At 44.8% G+C, this 18,407-nt stretch overlaps 1 protein-coding gene across 1 annotated transcript; it reads right to left on the bottom strand.

Moving 5' to 3' along the window:
- Positions 1 to 13,710: 13,710 nt before the first annotated feature.
- fzd9b (frizzled class receptor 9b) lies at positions 13,711 to 16,416 on the bottom strand. Its single transcript, XM_083886190.1, has one exon. The coding sequence runs from the start codon at positions 15,933 to 15,935 to the stop codon at positions 14,184 to 14,186; it is 1,752 nt and encodes a 583-aa protein (XP_083742316.1). The 5' UTR covers positions 15,936 to 16,416; the 3' UTR covers positions 13,711 to 14,183.
- Between the last annotated feature and the right edge of the window lie 1,991 nt (positions 16,417 to 18,407).

The raw sequence follows: 18,407 nt of genomic DNA, 5'->3' as shown, positions 1-18,407 counted from the left end.
GTCACAGAGGCGCTGAGGTGCATGATGGGAGTTGAGTCAGTGCTGGCAGCTGCAGGAGTGCACACAGAGGAAATGAGGACAGGGGAGATAGAGGCAGCAGAGTGAAGTAACATAATCGCACACAGAGCATAAAGGTGACCTGACAATCGAGTGCCAAAAAAAAGCCCCAACTAATCGCGTACGACCGCCATGGCAACGTGCTCTAAATTCCTCTCCCCTCTGCTTTAAGTGCAAGTACAAATGATTGTTAATGCATTATTCACAAAACAGAGGCTTCTCCCCCCGATTTCCCTCCACTGATGTGCACCCTCTCTTGCCTTTGATGATATAACCACAGTAAAAGGGCAGAAAAGTGAGCGAGTACAGAAGCTATGAGCAGTTCAGAGGACCACTTTTCTCCCGGGAGCTCTACGCCCTCGTCCCAAAGGGGTAAAAAAAATAAAGAAAGGAACAAGAGTCTGACTCTTCCTGTCGACCAGCGAACAACAAACAGCAGCATTTACATATCAGTCGCATCCTCGTCTCTGCCCTGACTGCAGCTACACACGACACAGTCAATACACACTTCAATAAAAGGGGTAAATGCAGGGTATTTACACGTTTTTCTGCCTGTGTATATGTAATATATATATATATATATATATATATAATACTATTTTAATGTAACATGAAAACAGCCAGAGAGAATAACCTCAGACAGGCAGGGGATTTCTTTGAACTCGTGGATTGTGATACGGCAGCAGCAGTAACAATTGGATGAGCACGTTACGAGGGAAGATGAAAGGCAGTCAAACTTGTGGACGCTATAATTGGGCTGAAGCCTTTCATGAATCATACTGAGGCTTAATTTTTTTTTTTTTTACTGTTCAGTCGATGCAGTGATCCCCACATGTTGAACAGGCTTAAAATACAGAGCATCTCTGGATTCTTTACTCAGCTTAGCAGCGGATGATAAAAAAGCCAATTAACTTCGCCCGACTCTTTTGAGCAACGGGAGATTTCGGAAACATCCGTCGATGCATCGCGCACCTGACACAGAGCGGCACTTTTCAGTTTAAAGGACTCCATATTTGGAAAGGTTTAATGGTGGAAATGGCAATTTCGTGAAATTTAATCAAGGAACAGCTGTCTTTCTGGAATATGAAGGCCACAGTTTGTTACAATCTGTAGTCGGATCTCAAACCCTCTGACTCTGACTCACACGAACAGAAAACGTGAATGATAGATTGTGTTTTTGAGTTAAAAGATAATATATTCTCTTTTTTTGTTGTATCCCACTATGTAAGATGTTAACGGCTGAGCTACAGTATTTTTTATTTTTAGCTTAGTTTAGCACAGTAATCCATCCATCCTCTACCCAGTGGAAACGCACGTAAACACGATGAAAACATACAAACTCCACAGGCTCCTGGCCAAACTGGGAATTATATCAAGGACACTTGAAGGACAACGTTTGTATTAGTTATGGTGTTCATAAGGTTTATGAGTTTTTAGTGTTTTGCACGGCATTAAAGGATCAAAACAGAAATCACACCATAATAATTAGTGATCTTTATTTGCGTTTGTGGTCAAACGTGATCAGCTTTTGAAAGAACCAGGCTTAACTTAGCATTGATTGATTGATTGATTCATCTTCTACCACTTTATCCTCCACATGAGGGTCGCTGGTGCCAATCCCAGCTGACACAGGGCCAAAGGCGGGGTACACCGTGGATCACAGGGCCACATATAGAGAAAAACAACCATCCGCTCTCACACTCCAATTTGCCTCGTTGGCAAATCTGCAAGTTGTTAATTTGTCAAATTTGTGTTTAATATGTCAACAACTGCTTTGAATATTTGTTTGATACAAAGTATTGTGTGTTTACAGAGTATGACCAGATGAAATGCTTTCTAAACACTGATCCTCGCTGCTGTCCCAGCTCATGTTTCTCTGGAGTGTGTGTGCATATGCCCAGTGAGAAGCATGTCAGCTGTAAACAGATTAAAGTGTGTAATGGCCCAAAAAAACACCCGTGCGCCACTCTGCCATGCACGGGTAATTCACTTCAACCAAAAACTATGAACAGTTTGCAGCTGTTGGGTCTGACTTAAGGTCAGATCTTTGTATATTCTGGGGACGTTTATGTTCATTATGTTTGTTTGTGTGTCTAATTATGAGGCACAGACAAAGACAGCACACTGTATAAAAGGGCACATTTAAACATAGGCATGAGTGCAAAACGTGCGCATGAATACAAACGCTTGTGTGCATGTGTGCCAAGGTGTGCAAGCGTGCATGTGTGGGTCTTAATAGCGAGCAGTCACAGCTCCATAAAGGAGCCTTTGAATGGCCTGGCTCCCGCTAAATTCATAGCAGATGTGGGGGGAAAGAATATCCACCCAGGTTGAGTGGCCCTTCACTGTGAAGGCGACAGGAGTCCAATCCAGGGGAGGCAGACGGATGGCAGACGGGAGCCAGGAGACACACACGCACGCACACAAACACACACTGGGTGAACTCCAATCAGCCATGAGGGAACTCTGCACAGCACAAAGCAAGAGAGACAGAGAGACGCTTTTCTTTGAGCCACTCTCTGTTTTGAAACGAGAATAATTCTCCCTTGTTTCCCCCCCAAAGCGGGCAGGGTTTTCCATTCCAGCGTCTAAGTTCAGCCCAGGTGTGTATGCTTCAAGGATGGCCCTCCACAAAACTGGATCGTGCCTTCTGGTTTCCCCAAGACCCAGGGAGTCTGGAGCACTCAGAGGCCAGGCTTTGTGCCACCTTTCCTGGCTCCCACCGACGCCGGAGGAGGCTAGAACTGTGGCGTCGGTGAGACAGTGAGAGTGTGACTGTGCTCTCGTAACACTTCTTAGCACAGAGTCTGACAGATCGTCAGGTGGGATGAGACTTATGAAAATGTAACGGTGTAGTTTTTAAATATAAACAAACGACTGATACTTTAAAGCCGGCGTCAAACGAGTTCAAGCCTGTCAGCTCCAGACAAGTCTCAGTTTAGCAGTGTTCAGATCTTGTGCACACAGGAAGTGATTTGTTTTATGCTCAGATAAGTGGAGGCAGCAGCTCACTGTTTATACACAACGGGAATCCATTGAACTCCTGCACTTTTATATTTCAGCGTTCTTTTATCTCCCTGTTTTTATGAACTGTGACGTGTGCTGCTGCCTTTCAAAAGTTACACACTGCAGCTTTAAGTTATCCACGCATGTGTCACCTGGGGCAAGTATTTATTTTCAGATCGACCTTCGTCACAATATAAATCTGTACAAAGTAACAGCAAATACTTTGTGTGATGAGTAAAAGATGACTTAAACATACACTGTTTATACCAAACGAAAACAAAGCCAATGCCATAAAAGAACAGTCTCAGTCTTATCATTTGTTATAGTCTGACTAATACAAACAGACTTACAGTGAGTGAGTCTGACCTTTGTGAAATTCAGGACAAAAAAAAGGCAGACTGGCCTACATTTGCATTTTTTAAAAGTTGGAGAAAAACCTGGAGCCTTTATCAAGTGCGGATATTGACGCTCATTCACACACTTGTTTCTGCTTCCTAAAGGTAATTACAACTGATGGATGGGAGGTTTGACTTTATTATGTGTGCTGTTTTACACAAGGTGTGAGCACAATGAGCTTTTTTTGTCCTTTTCTTTTTTTTTAGTTTGAAGTGATGAAAAGAATCCATGCGCCATCTCATAAATGAAGGCCTGGCACTCTGTAACCGGAGGTGGCTGGTAAACACAGCATGACCTCGGTCTCACTTGTAAAACCGCTGCTCTGACTGACTGAGACTGCATTCAGGAGGTACTTACACAAATGCATCTTTGTGTTTCAGGGGAAAAAGGGGCCGCAAGATAAAGACATAAAAAAACAACAAACCCAAAAACGGTTGAAAACCACAAAACAGGATGAATTAATGCCCTATAGTGATGCCCTGGTTCCTTCCTGTCTGCTCTGATCCAGCTGATGATCTTCCATGCAAGGGTGCTTCTGGAAAACCAGACTCTGGAGAGTAAGCAGATTTTTTTTTTCTGAAAGCAATACGCCCTCCTCTGTGTGTGGGGGGCAACATGCACTCTGTCTGTAATCCAGGCTGTTCCATTTGACTGCAACTGAAAACAAACAGCAATAAGAGGAAGGCTTTCACACCCTGAGCACCTCCTCACTAGATAAATGACTCTTCTCCTTCTGCCTCTGCAGTTGTTTGTCCAGTGTTCTCCCCCGCTGCACACTGTCATTTGCCTCCTCATCTATAGTTATCCTTTTCCCCACTTCACTCCACGTTCACATGAAGCTCTGCGGATAGACAAAGCTAAAGGAGCGGGGAGGGGGGGGGGGCATCGCTTTCACTTTTAATTAAAACTTCACACCCAGATAAATGTAGCCGAGTATCACACCCACTCATATCACTCTATGAAAGGAGCCCACTGGGGCCAGATGTTTGTCTTAGTGAGGATAAATATCTAAGTGGCAGCTTTGTCTGTAAGAGAATCTGCTCCCTCTGTAGTTTTGTCGGATTAGCCGGGGTAAGGAAAACATGGAGATCGTGTTCCATGCGTTTCCCACTCTCTGGCTGTGCAGCATAAACACCACCAGTTCTTGGCCTTCCCTCACATCCGGCTTCTCAGCTCCTCCGCCGCTCTCCCCTGTGCCGGGGCTTCCAAGCGCCGGAGTTTGTTTTAGTAGCACGGCCCCAGAAGAGTGTTTGGTTGTGTTGTGTGTCACACTGGGTGAATGTTTGATTATGTTGAGTGTTACACAGTGCGAGTGTGCATGAGCAGAAAAGGAGGGGAACTCTAATCCCTCTCTGCTTTGTCCTCTGCTGCACAGCTTTAGTCTTCGCAGGACACTTCACACGGAAGCTGTGGAGGAATTCATGAAGCTGCTGCTGCTGAGAGACAGCTCTTTGAGCCGCGAGGGTCCTGTATGGTCTGTGTGCACAGAAAGATGAATGAGGGGGAAAAAAGGCTCTTTGAATGTGCATGACCAGAGAGGATGAATCAAGGCCACCGTCTCTGGGCTGGAGCAGCCTGTCTGTGGAGACTGTGTGCAATGAAGTTCATTAGAAAGGATACAGCTGTGATCACTGATATTGCTTTTTTCCATCAAAAGACAATACACTGATATATCTTAGTCCATCTATTATTTGTTTTTAAAAACTATTCAGGATGCTGGATCATTATGAATCCTTCATTTTTCCCCCCATCATAATGAATGTGAATTTTTACCAACACCGAATGATGATAACCGAAGCACTATTTGGGAAACGTGCTAAAATGTCAAGCTGCGCAGCAAAATAATGATCTAAAAATGGATTAAGATATTTTACATCCTCTGCTCGACACTGAGAGCAACAGAACTAAAAAAGGAGCTTAATTGTCGGTTTTGATCTTCTTTATCAGGATATCACATGTGGTGTTTGTGTGAGGATGTTTTTATTGTAATGTGTCATGAACACCTGGCCCAGTTGGGTTCTGGTTTGGGGTTACAGTCTGGCCCCACTCATAGGCACTTGAGCCCCCCCACCGTCATTAGCCTACAACCATGTTCCACTTAATGAGGCCGTACCCTGCGCTGTAAACAAGCCCAGATGCAACCCCAAAAAACACGCACAGGAAATGTCTCAAGACCAGAACAACACTTAGATCCTGCCAGCTCATGCATGATGGGGTGTGAACAGGAAGGCTGATCCTTGCAGGTTTTCTCCCTCTCTGCTTCACAAGCACTTATTATCCTGAGGGAAAAGGCCGCATGTGGTACTGCTGCTCCAGCGCTGGCTCTGCATGCCAAATCCTCACCGGCCGCCAAGATCATCACAGACCGCGCTTGCCTCGCTCCTTTTCCACAGCCTACAGTTACAGTATGTACACAAACCACAGTTTATTCAGCACTGTGTTGGACCTGGCATGTCAGCTTTGACACGCCACAATAGGAACAATGTCTGCCTCTGCACAAAGAGGATCTCTCATGCAACAAGGTTTTTTATTTTACTTGTAGGGGGGCTGAGACCTTGACAAAAGGTCCAGTGTTGGAGTGAGTGTGGCCCCAGCTGGTTTCCTTTACTACAGACTGGCTAATGTACAGTGATCAGCCTGAGTCAACAGTCCTGGCCAGAAAAAGGGGGCTTAATTGATGATAGGAATTTTTTTTCTCCTTTTTTTGTAGTCGAATGTGTTTGAACTGCCATGAAATGTCTAATTGAATTTTTTTCGTCCACAAAACACAAACAACCCTGGACAACGTCGCCGACATAATGCACACAACATCAGTTCATTAACAGGTTGATTTTGGAGAAGAGCAAGAACAGAAAGCAGCGCTGAAAAATGGTTTCCTCGGTTCATGTTATGATGGGTCCCCCCTACACACACATCACTCACCCCACCTCAGTCCACACACACACACACACGCACACACACACACACACACACACACACACACACACACACACACACACACACACACACACACACACACACACACACACTCCCCCCCCCCCCCCCCACCCCCCCACCCCCACACACACACACACATACACACACACACACACACACACAGTTCTCCCTTAATTAGACAATTACAACAGCCATACAAAGTGTGGAGCCGCCTCACAAAGGGCTTTTATACCTTCAGAAAGGCTCAGTCTGTTTGAGACCACATGTCCCAGGAATAGTTTCGCATCTTTGGACGCACAGCGCGGTTCTTGTGTTTTTTATTTAGTTTTGCAGATCAAATTTTCCTCCAATGTCATAATAGAGTTGTCCCTAAGACAAAACATTTGACAAAGTAAGATGAAAGTCTTCCCTTACACCGTTATTGGCTTCCTCTGTCTTTTTTGCAAATGCTGAATTATTGAAATCAGGTACATCAGCTGCTCAAAGTGATTACATGGCTGCTCCAAAGCCAACAGTGCCAGAGTGTGTGTGCACCACATTAGCCGGAAACAGTCAATATGAAACACAACCAAGTGTGAGTAAGAGGTAGAAGAGAGAGACAATAACAAACTTCAAAACTCCAACAATCAAAGACGGTGAAATGCAGTGGAGAATAGCAGATCCTTACACTGAGCCCGGGGGGTGGGAGGAGGGGAGGGGATCTCTGTGCATCAGCTCTGTGCCGTGGGGTGAGCCTTTGATGGCAAAGCGTGACATGAGCACATTTGGGCTGAGGGGGGGGTGCAGCAGTGACAGCGTGACAGCAGACACACTTTGCCAGACAAGTGAGCCAAGGATCTGAGTGGTTCTGATCCACTCCGGTACCAGCTGACAGACAATTTGTGCCAAAACTGTGACTCACATCAACTATCTGACTTCTGCTTGTTTTAAAAAAGCTAGAATCAAGAGCTGAAAGATGCTCAGCTCCCGTACTCTTACACCAAAATCATGTTTCCCAGCACGCTTTTCTTTTTTAAAGGCTGAATCTGAATCTGCTCTCTGCTGGAACTGTGTGACTGGTTCAATCGTCATTTAATTATTCAATCAGTGGCACAAGGGTTTTAAAGATGTTGAGGAGGGTCTGAGCAGGTTTCAGCGCTGAACTTTAGACCCACGTCCTGTCCTTCCACACTCACTCCCTTTAAAGTGTTTCTAAAAGCAGCCCTTGCTTGAGTTTGTGCTCTTTGTTGATGCTGTTTTCACTTTTTTCCCCCTCTCCCCATCCTTTGTAACTCCTGCTCCCTCTCTTTTTTTCTCCGGGGAGAGACTCTTTGGTACAAGAGATTAGAGCGGGTGCTGCCTAGCAACTGAATAAAAATGGCAGCTACAAAAGGGGCGCTCTCACTCTCCAACGTCTGACCTACATAATCCCGAGCCTCTGATCGTGCATCATAACAAAATGATGAAAGGCGTGCTGTGATTTAACCCTCAAACAAATACTTGCCATCGCTGACCCTCTGGCTCAAAGAGCCATCTCGCCTCCTGCGAAACACCAAAAGGTGACTTCTGAAATCTTGACGGCGCCTAATTAGAAAGGAAGAGGAGGCAGTGAACACTATTGGAAATAAGATGAATGCATTTGAAGAGATGGCAGCAGAGTGGCAAAAGAGATTAACTGTGATCACAGCAATGCTGTTGGCTTCAGAGAGCGCGAGCGAGTGGCGGAACCTCCCTCTGTTCACTGATTCATCTCTCCTTCAGCCACAGGCAGACAGAGCACAGGAATGAGTACAGAGGGACGAGAAAGCTTTACTTCAGCTTGTTGATCAAAGCACATGAAAGAACACATAGGGACTCGCATGAAATAATAATAATAAAAAAAAGATACAGCGGGGAAGAAAAAAAAGCTGGAAACTTTGTCTTGAAACTTCTCTCCCCCTCTCTCTCTCTGCAGTGTTTCATAACACGACTTGAACTGTGTTTAGACGTTGCTGCCACTTTGTGTCGAGCCACAGCTCCTGGTTTCATTCGACCCGAGAGCATCTTTGACTTCACTGCATTTTAACCAAAGTAACTGTGAAAGTAAGTGCATTTAATCTTTGCAGAGGAACCAGATCTAGATGTAATCTAGACACGTGTGTGTGTCCCTATGAACCCAAACTAAGATGTCAGTCAGTTTGGAAAGTGCTCTGCCAGTAAACTTTTCATGACATTCACTGAAATCCATCACAAAAGCTTATGTTTTTAACTGTAAATGTTGCCACTTTGAACTCAACTCGAAGTATAACATGTCAGTGTTGCTATGATTTGCCAATTTGCACATGGAAGTGTGATCCGTGAGCTTTATTTCATGCACCGTCCTGATAATGTGTTTGTCCTGAGATCTTTTAATTTCGAGCTGATCCCATGCAGAGCTGCAACTAACGATTACATTCATAATTGAGTAATCGTTTGGTCCATAAAATGTCATAAAACGTTAAAAAATGTTGATCAGTGTTTGTCAAACCTGGAAAAGATGATGTTCTTGAATGTCTTGTTTTGTCCACAAACCAAAATGATTCACTTTTAATGATTTCTTTGTTATATGGATCAAAGAAATTCACATTTAAGAATCTGAAACAACCAGAAATCTTGTTTTAATCATGAAAATGTGCTACTTGGATATTGACTGTGCAGAGACTAATGCAACAAGCTGTCTCTGAAAATGTAAAGGTAAACAGTGAACAAACAACCAAATCATGAACACAAACTGATTCTCCCTTTCTTGGTCCACAAGTGACATAAACCCCACAAAATTTCAGCCAAATCCATCCTTTACTTTGCTGCTCACAAACAGACAAACACAAAAGCACAATCTCTTTGGCTGAGGTAAAAACCAGATACACAAAGAGGACGATACATCTTTTGTCCAGAAAATAATTGCATTATTTAAACGATCTGTGTTTTGTTCGTTCACATTTACATATTGATCTGAGTCGATTCATATTCACCATCCTCGTTTATTTTAAAAAGGGGACATTCCTCTCAGCTCACAAAGTCTTTACCTTTTTGGACGGAGATGAAAGGAAAACGACATCTGGACATCTGAGGACGTCTGTCCTTCAGCTCACATCAGGTACAAAACTTACAGTATTTCCACTGCAATACATCACCACTGACCCAGTCATAAATCTGTCAGTCACTGAGGCTTCAGGTCTTTTCATTTTGTTTCTTTTTGTACGTGAACAAAAGCTGACTGTGTTTCGAACACAAATGAGCACATGTTAAATAAATGAATGAGACGTATTCATGTGAAGCCATTTGCTTTATTTTGATGCAGTGACACAGTGAATTAGGCGCCGAGTAGAAAAAGACAAAATCAGGTCAGTAACTTCAGGATCTTAGAGAGAGAAAATCAGAGGAACATGGGGAAGCATTTCAGTGCATTACACTGTATATCAGAATAGATAACACATGACTTTAAATGGAACAGAAAGTATTTCTTCTGCAGTGCTGCTGAACAATCCTCTGTCTCAGCCTGTGAGTGTGTGAGCTTTCATTTCCCTCATGTGATAAATGCTGCAGAATAATTTCAGCTGCTCCATCTCTTCAGCCACTTGAAACTATTTCCTCTTTTTCTGTGTTTTGCACCAAAAAAAAAAAAAAATCAACGTGAAGCCAAATTTGACAGAGTTTTAACCTCCAGTGCTGATCTGTCTCAGCTTTTCCAGTGTAAATGTTAATGTGGTGACATGGGTCAGCGTGTGTTTCTCTCTCCGTGTGTGATTTTACACGCGCTTGTGTCCGCTTTTAACAGCGGCGGCAGTGGCAGTATAGCGGTGTACTCTGTCGTCTGAATGGGAGTCTGGTTGCGAGGAGTGCTGAGCAGTCTGAACTCTGGTGCTCTCTGACTGCTGCATTTTCATGGAAAGCATCTCTTTGGGGGCCTGCAGGTTTTCAATACGCTCATTTACACATCAAAACAGCACAGGAAAGGGATAGTGCTCGGGGGGGGGGGGACTGCAGGAGAAGGGAGGGCAGTGTAATGAAGGATGCTTTATTTTCTCCCTTTTCCCCTCAGGAGTGGGCAGGGGGTTTAAGTCTACGGGGGAGGCTCATTGATGCCATAATGATTGCCTTTAATCAGACTCATGACCAGATGGAGGGGTTTTCTCCTCACTAGACAAAAACACGGCGCCTGCGTGCAAAGCGGGAAAAACACAGAGGTATTTATGTGCCCTAAAAAAAACCGAAACAAATTCCACCAATCCTGAGTAAACAGCCGTGTTCTCCGTGTTGCTGTAGAGTCAACAAATACAGGCTCACAATGAAATATCCCTGAGAATGTTGTGAGGAGAAATCATGTTGCCTTCTCTGGGAGTAGTCTCTCACTTTTGGCCCGACAGACAAACTCGCTGCACAGTGCGACTGACGTTGACACTTTTAACCTCCCTGAGCCAGAGGAGAAGAAAAACAGCGAGGAGACGCGGCCAAATCTTCTGAATGAGACTGAACACACTCGCTCCTGAGATGGGACGTTATTACTGGAAAAGTGGGGTCTTGTTGATTGGCTGGCAGCAGCACTGCACACCTCAGGTGTGTGTGTGTGTGTGTTGTGGTCAGGTATTACTGAGGACATTACTATGAGGACATCATAAGATGACATGTTTTAATCTCCATGTCCCTTTAATATAGGGTCATCTTTGGTTTAGGTTAGGTGAGGGTTCAGGTACATCTTTGCAAGGACAGGTTGTGAGGTTATAAAAAAACCCTGTCCCTTAAAACATACAACAACATAGGAAGCGAGGGCATTTTGATTTTCTGTCTCTCCATGGGTTAAGAGCTGGTTTTAGGATCAGGGTTAGGACTAGAATTAGGTTTAGGTCAAGGGTTGGGGTCAGGCATGTAGTTGTGATGGTTGAGTCCAAGAATGTCCACACGTGTCCTCACTAAGATAGCTGTACAAGAACGTATGTGTGCGCTTGTGGGGTGTGCTTATAAGGAAGGTGTTCCCGGCAGCCACATCTCTGGCGCCAAAACGAACCACAGCTCAAACAAACTCTGTTTTTGGACGGAGCCATTCTTCCTTTGCCTCTCTATCTGAAGCTCTGTGCAGCGTGATTCCTTTCCTCTGTGAGAGAGGAGCTAAAAATAGCCGCCAGTGACCTGGAAATGTAGTGACAGAATTCATATTTGTAGAAAAGGGAAAAAGAGCAATGTCTCAAGTCAGTCTTATTGCCATTTTTTCTTTTAAAAAGAAACAAACATTTGTTAGTCATATTAAATTATGAAAAGAAAACATTTTAAACAGAATGCTCAGTGGGAGGGAGGGAGGGGGGGCTCAAAGGTAAAAACAAAGGTATTGCTAAATGAAGACAAACTTGCCCTGGGTGACACCATCATGTCCCTAACCCTTTCCTTCCTATCTAATCAGTGCAGGTGGAACAAGCTGGTTTGTGTCTCACACAGCAAGTGTGTTAGGCCTCTCTGGGTCGTGTCACTGGAGTGCAAACTGGGGAGGAAGCACGCGTCCCCCCACCCCCCCACCCCCATCACCTCGCTCAGGCAATGCACCCATGAACTGGAACATGTGGCTGAAAACACCACCGGTCGAGTCTCCGGCTGAGATCGTGCTCCAAGCAAAACAGGCCCTTCTTAATAGTTAAATGTGATCCACACTGTGCTGAAGTCCAGGACAGGCAGCGCTAGCTCGGCCTGCCAAAGGCATGGACAGCGTCTACAGTGGCTGAGTAATGAAAACAAAAGCAGGGGGAGGATGTTGGTAGTTAACCCACATCTTGTTCTATACATCATTTAATTTAACTTAAGTGTCGCACGGATCCACGCAGTGGTTGAGTGGAAACGTGGTTCATTTACTACGGAGAGGGTCTTTGATTTGAAATGATGTGTGTTTGGTAAATGAATACTAACATGGAACGAGCTGCAGCGCATGAATCTTACTTTCTTACTGGAGGAATGCAAATGGTGGAAAAAATGAAAACAAAACAGCTCCAGCAGACCCCTCTGGAGATGTCAGTTAGCACACGCCTGCTTCACGCTGAGGCTGAGCTTCCTCTAATGTAATGTAAACAAACTCCTGGTCATCGCAGTCTTTCCATACTATCACGCTCCCTCTCGTGCTGGTGTTGCTGCTGGTGACACGGCGCACAGTTACGCACACTCATAACAAACAGTCAATTATCCCACTGTCAAACACAGTCATTTCTAGTGTGTTTGCCATGGAATTACTCTTTCTCTCTCTCTGTGTGTGTGGCTTCAATTTACATTACCACTGAAAATGTTACAAGTCATGTGATGTAGAAGCTATTTATTTTCACTTTTTTATGGACCATCTGAGAACGTGGTGGCTCTCGTGCACAGTAAAAAAACGAACTTTACTACACAAATGTTAGCTGCGAGTACCCAATTTAGAGTATTTACTTAATAAAAAATAATGTTATGCATAGTTTTTCTGTGAAACAGCCTGTAATTATTTGTACCTCGTGGTGGTTTGTGCAGGATTTATTGGCTGTATTGTGTCCATGGCCAAACAAAATGCCTTAAGTGTATCAAATTCAAACTAAAAAACGGAAATCTGGACCTTTTGTGTGCAGGCATCCCCTTGATTTATGTAAAAAAAAACAAAAAAACCACAGCCTCCAAAAGCTACAAACCACATAGAAACTTTGATATCAGGTTAATAATCCATCGACTCAATGAACAACCGCAATTTTGAGTGCCTGTGCTGAACTTTAAATCTGTCAGTGAAACCATGCAACGTGGCTGAAATCCACTTCAGCTTTTTGTCGTCTCGGATCAAAGCGACGAGTGTTTGCTCGAGGATCAAATGGAGCAGCGAGAGGGCGACAACAGTGGATCTGTGCGAGGATTAAAACAGCCATTAATTAAATATATTCCTCTGCAAGCTGCCTCTGCCAATTCTGAGAGCATGATGCAAACATGATCACTTGCCATGGTTTGTCACTCTATTCATCAGCGATTCTCTTTGAGGATTATTATTGGGGACGCCTCTGGGATGTGTGGCATGCACTTGGATGAAAACACGTTTGGTGGAAGACTCTCTGACACGCTCGCACACACACACACACACACACACACATGATGAAGAATGGCAAGGAAATTGGGCAGAAAAAAGGCTGGAATGAGCAATCGTTAGAACTATTAGGTCTCTGGTCGAGACGGTTGAAATGGTACATTTTCACTTGTCAGTCACTGGGAGACACATTGACCACAAAATAACACCAGGCAGAGAGAAAGTTGAACATGAACTCCACAAATTTATTTCATCCTCCAAAAATAAAAAGGGCCAAAAACCAGAGTTCTTATAAAAGGCACTTCATTTCCCTTGACCTTTAATAACATGTATCTAAACAACAACTCTGATAAGAGACAAGGGGGGGACTTTAAATTAAATATATTTACAATAAATAAAACATTTATACAGATTTATACAGTTTTAGCATGCCACTTTCAGGAAGGAGGTTATGCTAATATTTTCAAAGATGCCTCCTCCTATAACAGTCTATTTTTTTTCTCTTTTTTTGGGCTTTGCAACACTGGGCATGTCGACTGTGCGGAACAATAATGTGGAACAATACTGAACAAATTCCCTTTATGCTTTTCAATGCTGTTTAGGACGAGTTTCCCATAGTGACGCCTGTACCTGTGTGTCCCTTGGCAGCAGCAGAACAGTAAGCGACTGTTTGATTCATCCACTCTTCTTATAAAGTCTTTAGCAGCTCCTTACACAGGACATTATACGTGTATGTATGTGTGTGTATGTGCTTTCAGCATGTGTGTGTTGACTCTCAGACGTGCGTGGGGTTGTCGGAGTGCAGGTCAGTCTTGGCCATGTGCAGAACCACAGCAGGAGATTTGTAGTGGCAGTGTGTGCTACCGCAGCTCACGCCGCTGCACGGCTTCCTACTACTAGTCCTGTCCGTCAGCTTCCTGCTGCACAGGCCCTGCCAGGTCTGCAAGGTCTTTGAGCTCCACACCCACACGCCGCTGGTGATGCCCACCACCAGCGACATGAAGATCTTCAGCATGAACACGGCCACGGTGGGCACGGACTCCTGCAGCGAGCAGTCGCCGCTGTGGCCGCTGAACGAGCTGCACTTCAGCTGCAGCCCCCTCAGCTTCCAGTAGTCCATGTTGAGACGCTCGTAGAAGTAGCAGACGATGACGCAGGTGGCGGGGACAGTGTAGAGGATGGAGTAGATGCCGATTTTCACCATGAGCTTCTCCAGCTTCTCCGTGTTGGTGCCCTCCGTCTTCATCACCTTGCGGATGTGGAAGAGAGCCACGAAGCCTGTGAGGATGAAGGAGGTGCCGATGACCAGATAGCAGGAGAGAGGGATGAGGACGAAGCCGGTGAGAGCCCCAGAATCCATACTTCCTACGTAGCACAGTCCCGTTAGCTCATCCCCTGCCACCTTCCTCATTGTGAGGATGATGATGGTCTTTAGGGCAGGGATTCCCCACGCAGCCATGTGGAAGTAGTTGCTGTGGGCTTCGATAGCCTCATGACCCCATTTCTTCCCCGCAGCGAGGAACCAGGTGAGGGTCAGGATGACCCACCAGATGGACGACGCCATACCAAAGTAGTAGAGGATTAGGAAGACGATGGTGCAGCCAGTAGACTCCAGCCCCTCCTGGATGATGTACAGCTCGCCGTGCTCGCGGTCGCAAGCGATGTTCTCAGCGCCGGCCACCGAGCGAATGATGAAGGCCACAGAGTAGACGTTGTAGCACATGGAGAGGAAGATGATGGGCCGCTCCGGGTACTGGAAGCGGTGAGGCTCCAGGAGGAAGGTGAGCACAGTGAAGGCAGTGGAGACGAAGCACAGGATGGACCACACGGTCATCCAGATGAAGGCAAAGTCCTTGTCCTGCCTGGACCAGAAGACGTCCACAGCAGGGGAGCAGCGCGGCGCACACGACTGGCTCTTCTCCACAAACTGGAACTTGTCTGCATTCTCACAGGAGCCCATGCTGCCCGGCGAGCGGCCGCTGCTGGTGCTCGGCTGCCTGGGGCGAGGGGGCACAGGAAGCATGCCCTCGCCTTTCTTACCCTCCGTCCTGGTTTCGTTCTCGGGGGCCTCCATGCACAGAGCGTTGGGGTCGTTTCTAGTGGGCAGCTTGGAACAGTCAAGCGAGTCGGGCCAGGTGTAGCTGAACTTCTTCATGATGGGCGCACACCTCTCCCTGGCCTGCTCGCACATGGGTCTGCAGGCTGGGATGGAGGTCGACACTTTGTCCGTGCACATGGGGGCGTAGAGAGAGCACAGGAAGAAGCGGAGGTGCACGTCACAGCCGTACGCCACCAGTGGGGCAAACTCGTTGAGCTTGATGGCAGCCTCCTTCTGGTCATCGTGGTCCATGAAGTTGGGCATCCGGGTCAAGTTGTAGCCGATGCCCTGGCACATGGGGATCACGATGGGCTCACACTTGGCCGGTCTGCCTCGCTCCAGGTCATAGGAGCCAATCTCAAAGCTGGAGCCAGAAATCACCAGCAGACACCAGAGGAAAACAGACGCCTTTAACAGACAACCATCCATGCTCAATGTTTCAGGAGAAGCCCAGTGCTTTCTTTAAAAGACGACCATGAAAAAAGTCAAAATCACGGGGTCGGTTACAGTCTCAGATCCCCGCTATTTCCCCATGCCGAGGGGCAGGTCCAAGTGTTGCCTTTACGGTCCGTCAGAAAAACACTCCAAAAATAACAGCTGCACTCTCTCCCTCACACACACACACACACACTCACTGAAACACTGCTTAATAATTCAGTCTTAAACTGAGACGGTTAATCCCACGGAGAGGCGACAGTAAAGTCCATGACTGTTATCGGAAACTTCGACAAGCGACGGAGAAAGAAAAAAAAATCACCAAAAACAGGGAGAGTAAATCCTCGCCGCGGGTACAGCGGTTATCAGAGCGGCTGCAGCCCGGTCACAGAGCTCCTTCAGCGGCTCTCTGTCTCAGCGTGTGCCCGTCTGACGGACTGACTGTCTCGGTGTCTGTGTGTCCGTGTGTCTGCTGGCTCACACTCTTCGTCCTCCGCTTTCAGGCTCCACACTGAAGTTTGAGAGCCGCTCACAAGGACTTCAGTCAAGCAGCAGAGGAGGAGGAGGAGGAGGAGGAGGAGGCGGCTGCTCCGTGACGCTCACATTTCAACCGGAGCCGCACACACAGGAAAATTATCAGACAGATGCTGGAGGACGGTCAACATACCTCTGACATTTCTGCCCTGAATATCACTGACACACAACCACTGAGGCAGCAACACAATGTACACTTTACACCGAGTACAACTGTACCTACAGTCACAGTCACTGCAGTTCAACACTTTTACTCTAATACTTACTTACTAATACTGTAGGCCTGAATGTAACTGACAGGATAAAAGTCCTGTAAATGAAGTGGAATTCACCAGTCAAATAAAGCTAAGAGATAAGAGTAGATAAGATAGTCCTTTATTGTGGGGGAATTTACCTTGTCACAACAGGAAAGACAATAAAGATAAAGCTAAAGATAATAAATAAGATCGACAGTTACCAGCATATATACAGTATGGGTTCCATACACATTATGTACTTATGTAAAGTATATATATATATATATATATATTACTTCTTCACACTTTAACTCTACTAAATAGGTATACAATATTAGTAATGTGTCTACTATGCTATACGTATAATGACCTGAATATATGACAGAGACAACTGCAGCAACACTATGTACAATATTCAACAACAGGATTTTTAATGTTTTATTTACGTCACTATGACAATTCCATCCATAATTCAATACTGATACTGTAAATCTTTATTTCTTTCTTTGATGTAGAATGACAAAACTAAACTAAGTTATGTATACATAGTAAGTAGAAAGTATAAATACATGAAAATATATTTTTATTATTATTATAAAGACCTACAGTAAACAGGCAGTCTATACGGACGACTGGAAGGAAGATGAAGATTTTACTTATACATCAGTGTAGTTACATATTAAGTAATCATATTACATGATAAAACATGCATAATATTAAGTGGATACTGATGCATAAATACATTAACCACATTTACATAGTGTTGGGTAGTTCTTTTTAATAGTAATACATACAATGTATAACTTCATTCCAATGTGTAAAATGAACAGCAGGGTATACAGTGGTTACAAATGGAAATACTGTCAGAAAGAATTCACATTAATGTACATTTTAGTCTTCGTGATACTCCTGAGCAGTGACTAGTATGAATATGCAAATTGTAGTTTTTTTCGAACAATGAAGTGGAATGATGGTAAAGTATATAAATAGAAATAATATATAGAATTCAGTATAACGATCTCTAGGTTGGAGCAGATTACACAATCAACACAAATTATTGAATGGAAATAAAATTAATATTATCCAGCTGCAGCTGATCGGGGTTTCGCTGCCTTGCTAACGGCACCTCAGCAGAGGCCGGGTGCCTCAGGGTAGATCAGATGAGTAGTGATGCTTTGCAAAATCATCCCCAACACTGCAGGAGGATTTGCATTGCGATGATGAAAAAAGACATAACACGCAACAAATGAATGGAAGAGTGATTGTGCCGAGCAGAGGACTATTGTTTCCATCTAGTGGCAGAATAAGGAGAGTCTATAGATCTGCAGTAGAGTATTTGATCTTTTCTCAAACAGGGGAGGAACCCAAGGATTTTGGCCTCTCGCCCTGCAGGACTGAATTGGCTGCACTCATTTCATTTAAAAAAAGGGGATAATTCAGGTTGCTTGAAATGTGGTTGTATGAGGTAATGACACACCGTGTCAGCACCGACTCCACTGAGCGCGCTGTCATCTCCAAGAATCAGCCTCTACAATGTTTACAATTCAAATATTAAGCTCATGCTGTACATATTCTGGGTATTCTATTAATATTTGATATTTATATATATATATTCATGATTATTAAAACCTTATCTGCTGCAACAACACCGTAGATTTCCCCATTGTGACACAATAATAAAAGGACTATGTTAAGC

The sequence above is a fragment of the Microchirus variegatus genome, assembly GCF_963457635.1.
Source record: "Microchirus variegatus genome assembly, chromosome: 3".
Taxonomy (NCBI): domain Eukaryota; kingdom Metazoa; phylum Chordata; class Actinopteri; order Pleuronectiformes; family Soleidae; genus Microchirus; species Microchirus variegatus.
Note: the sequence above shows the minus strand (reverse complement) of the source record. Positions and strands in the feature narration are given on the sequence as shown.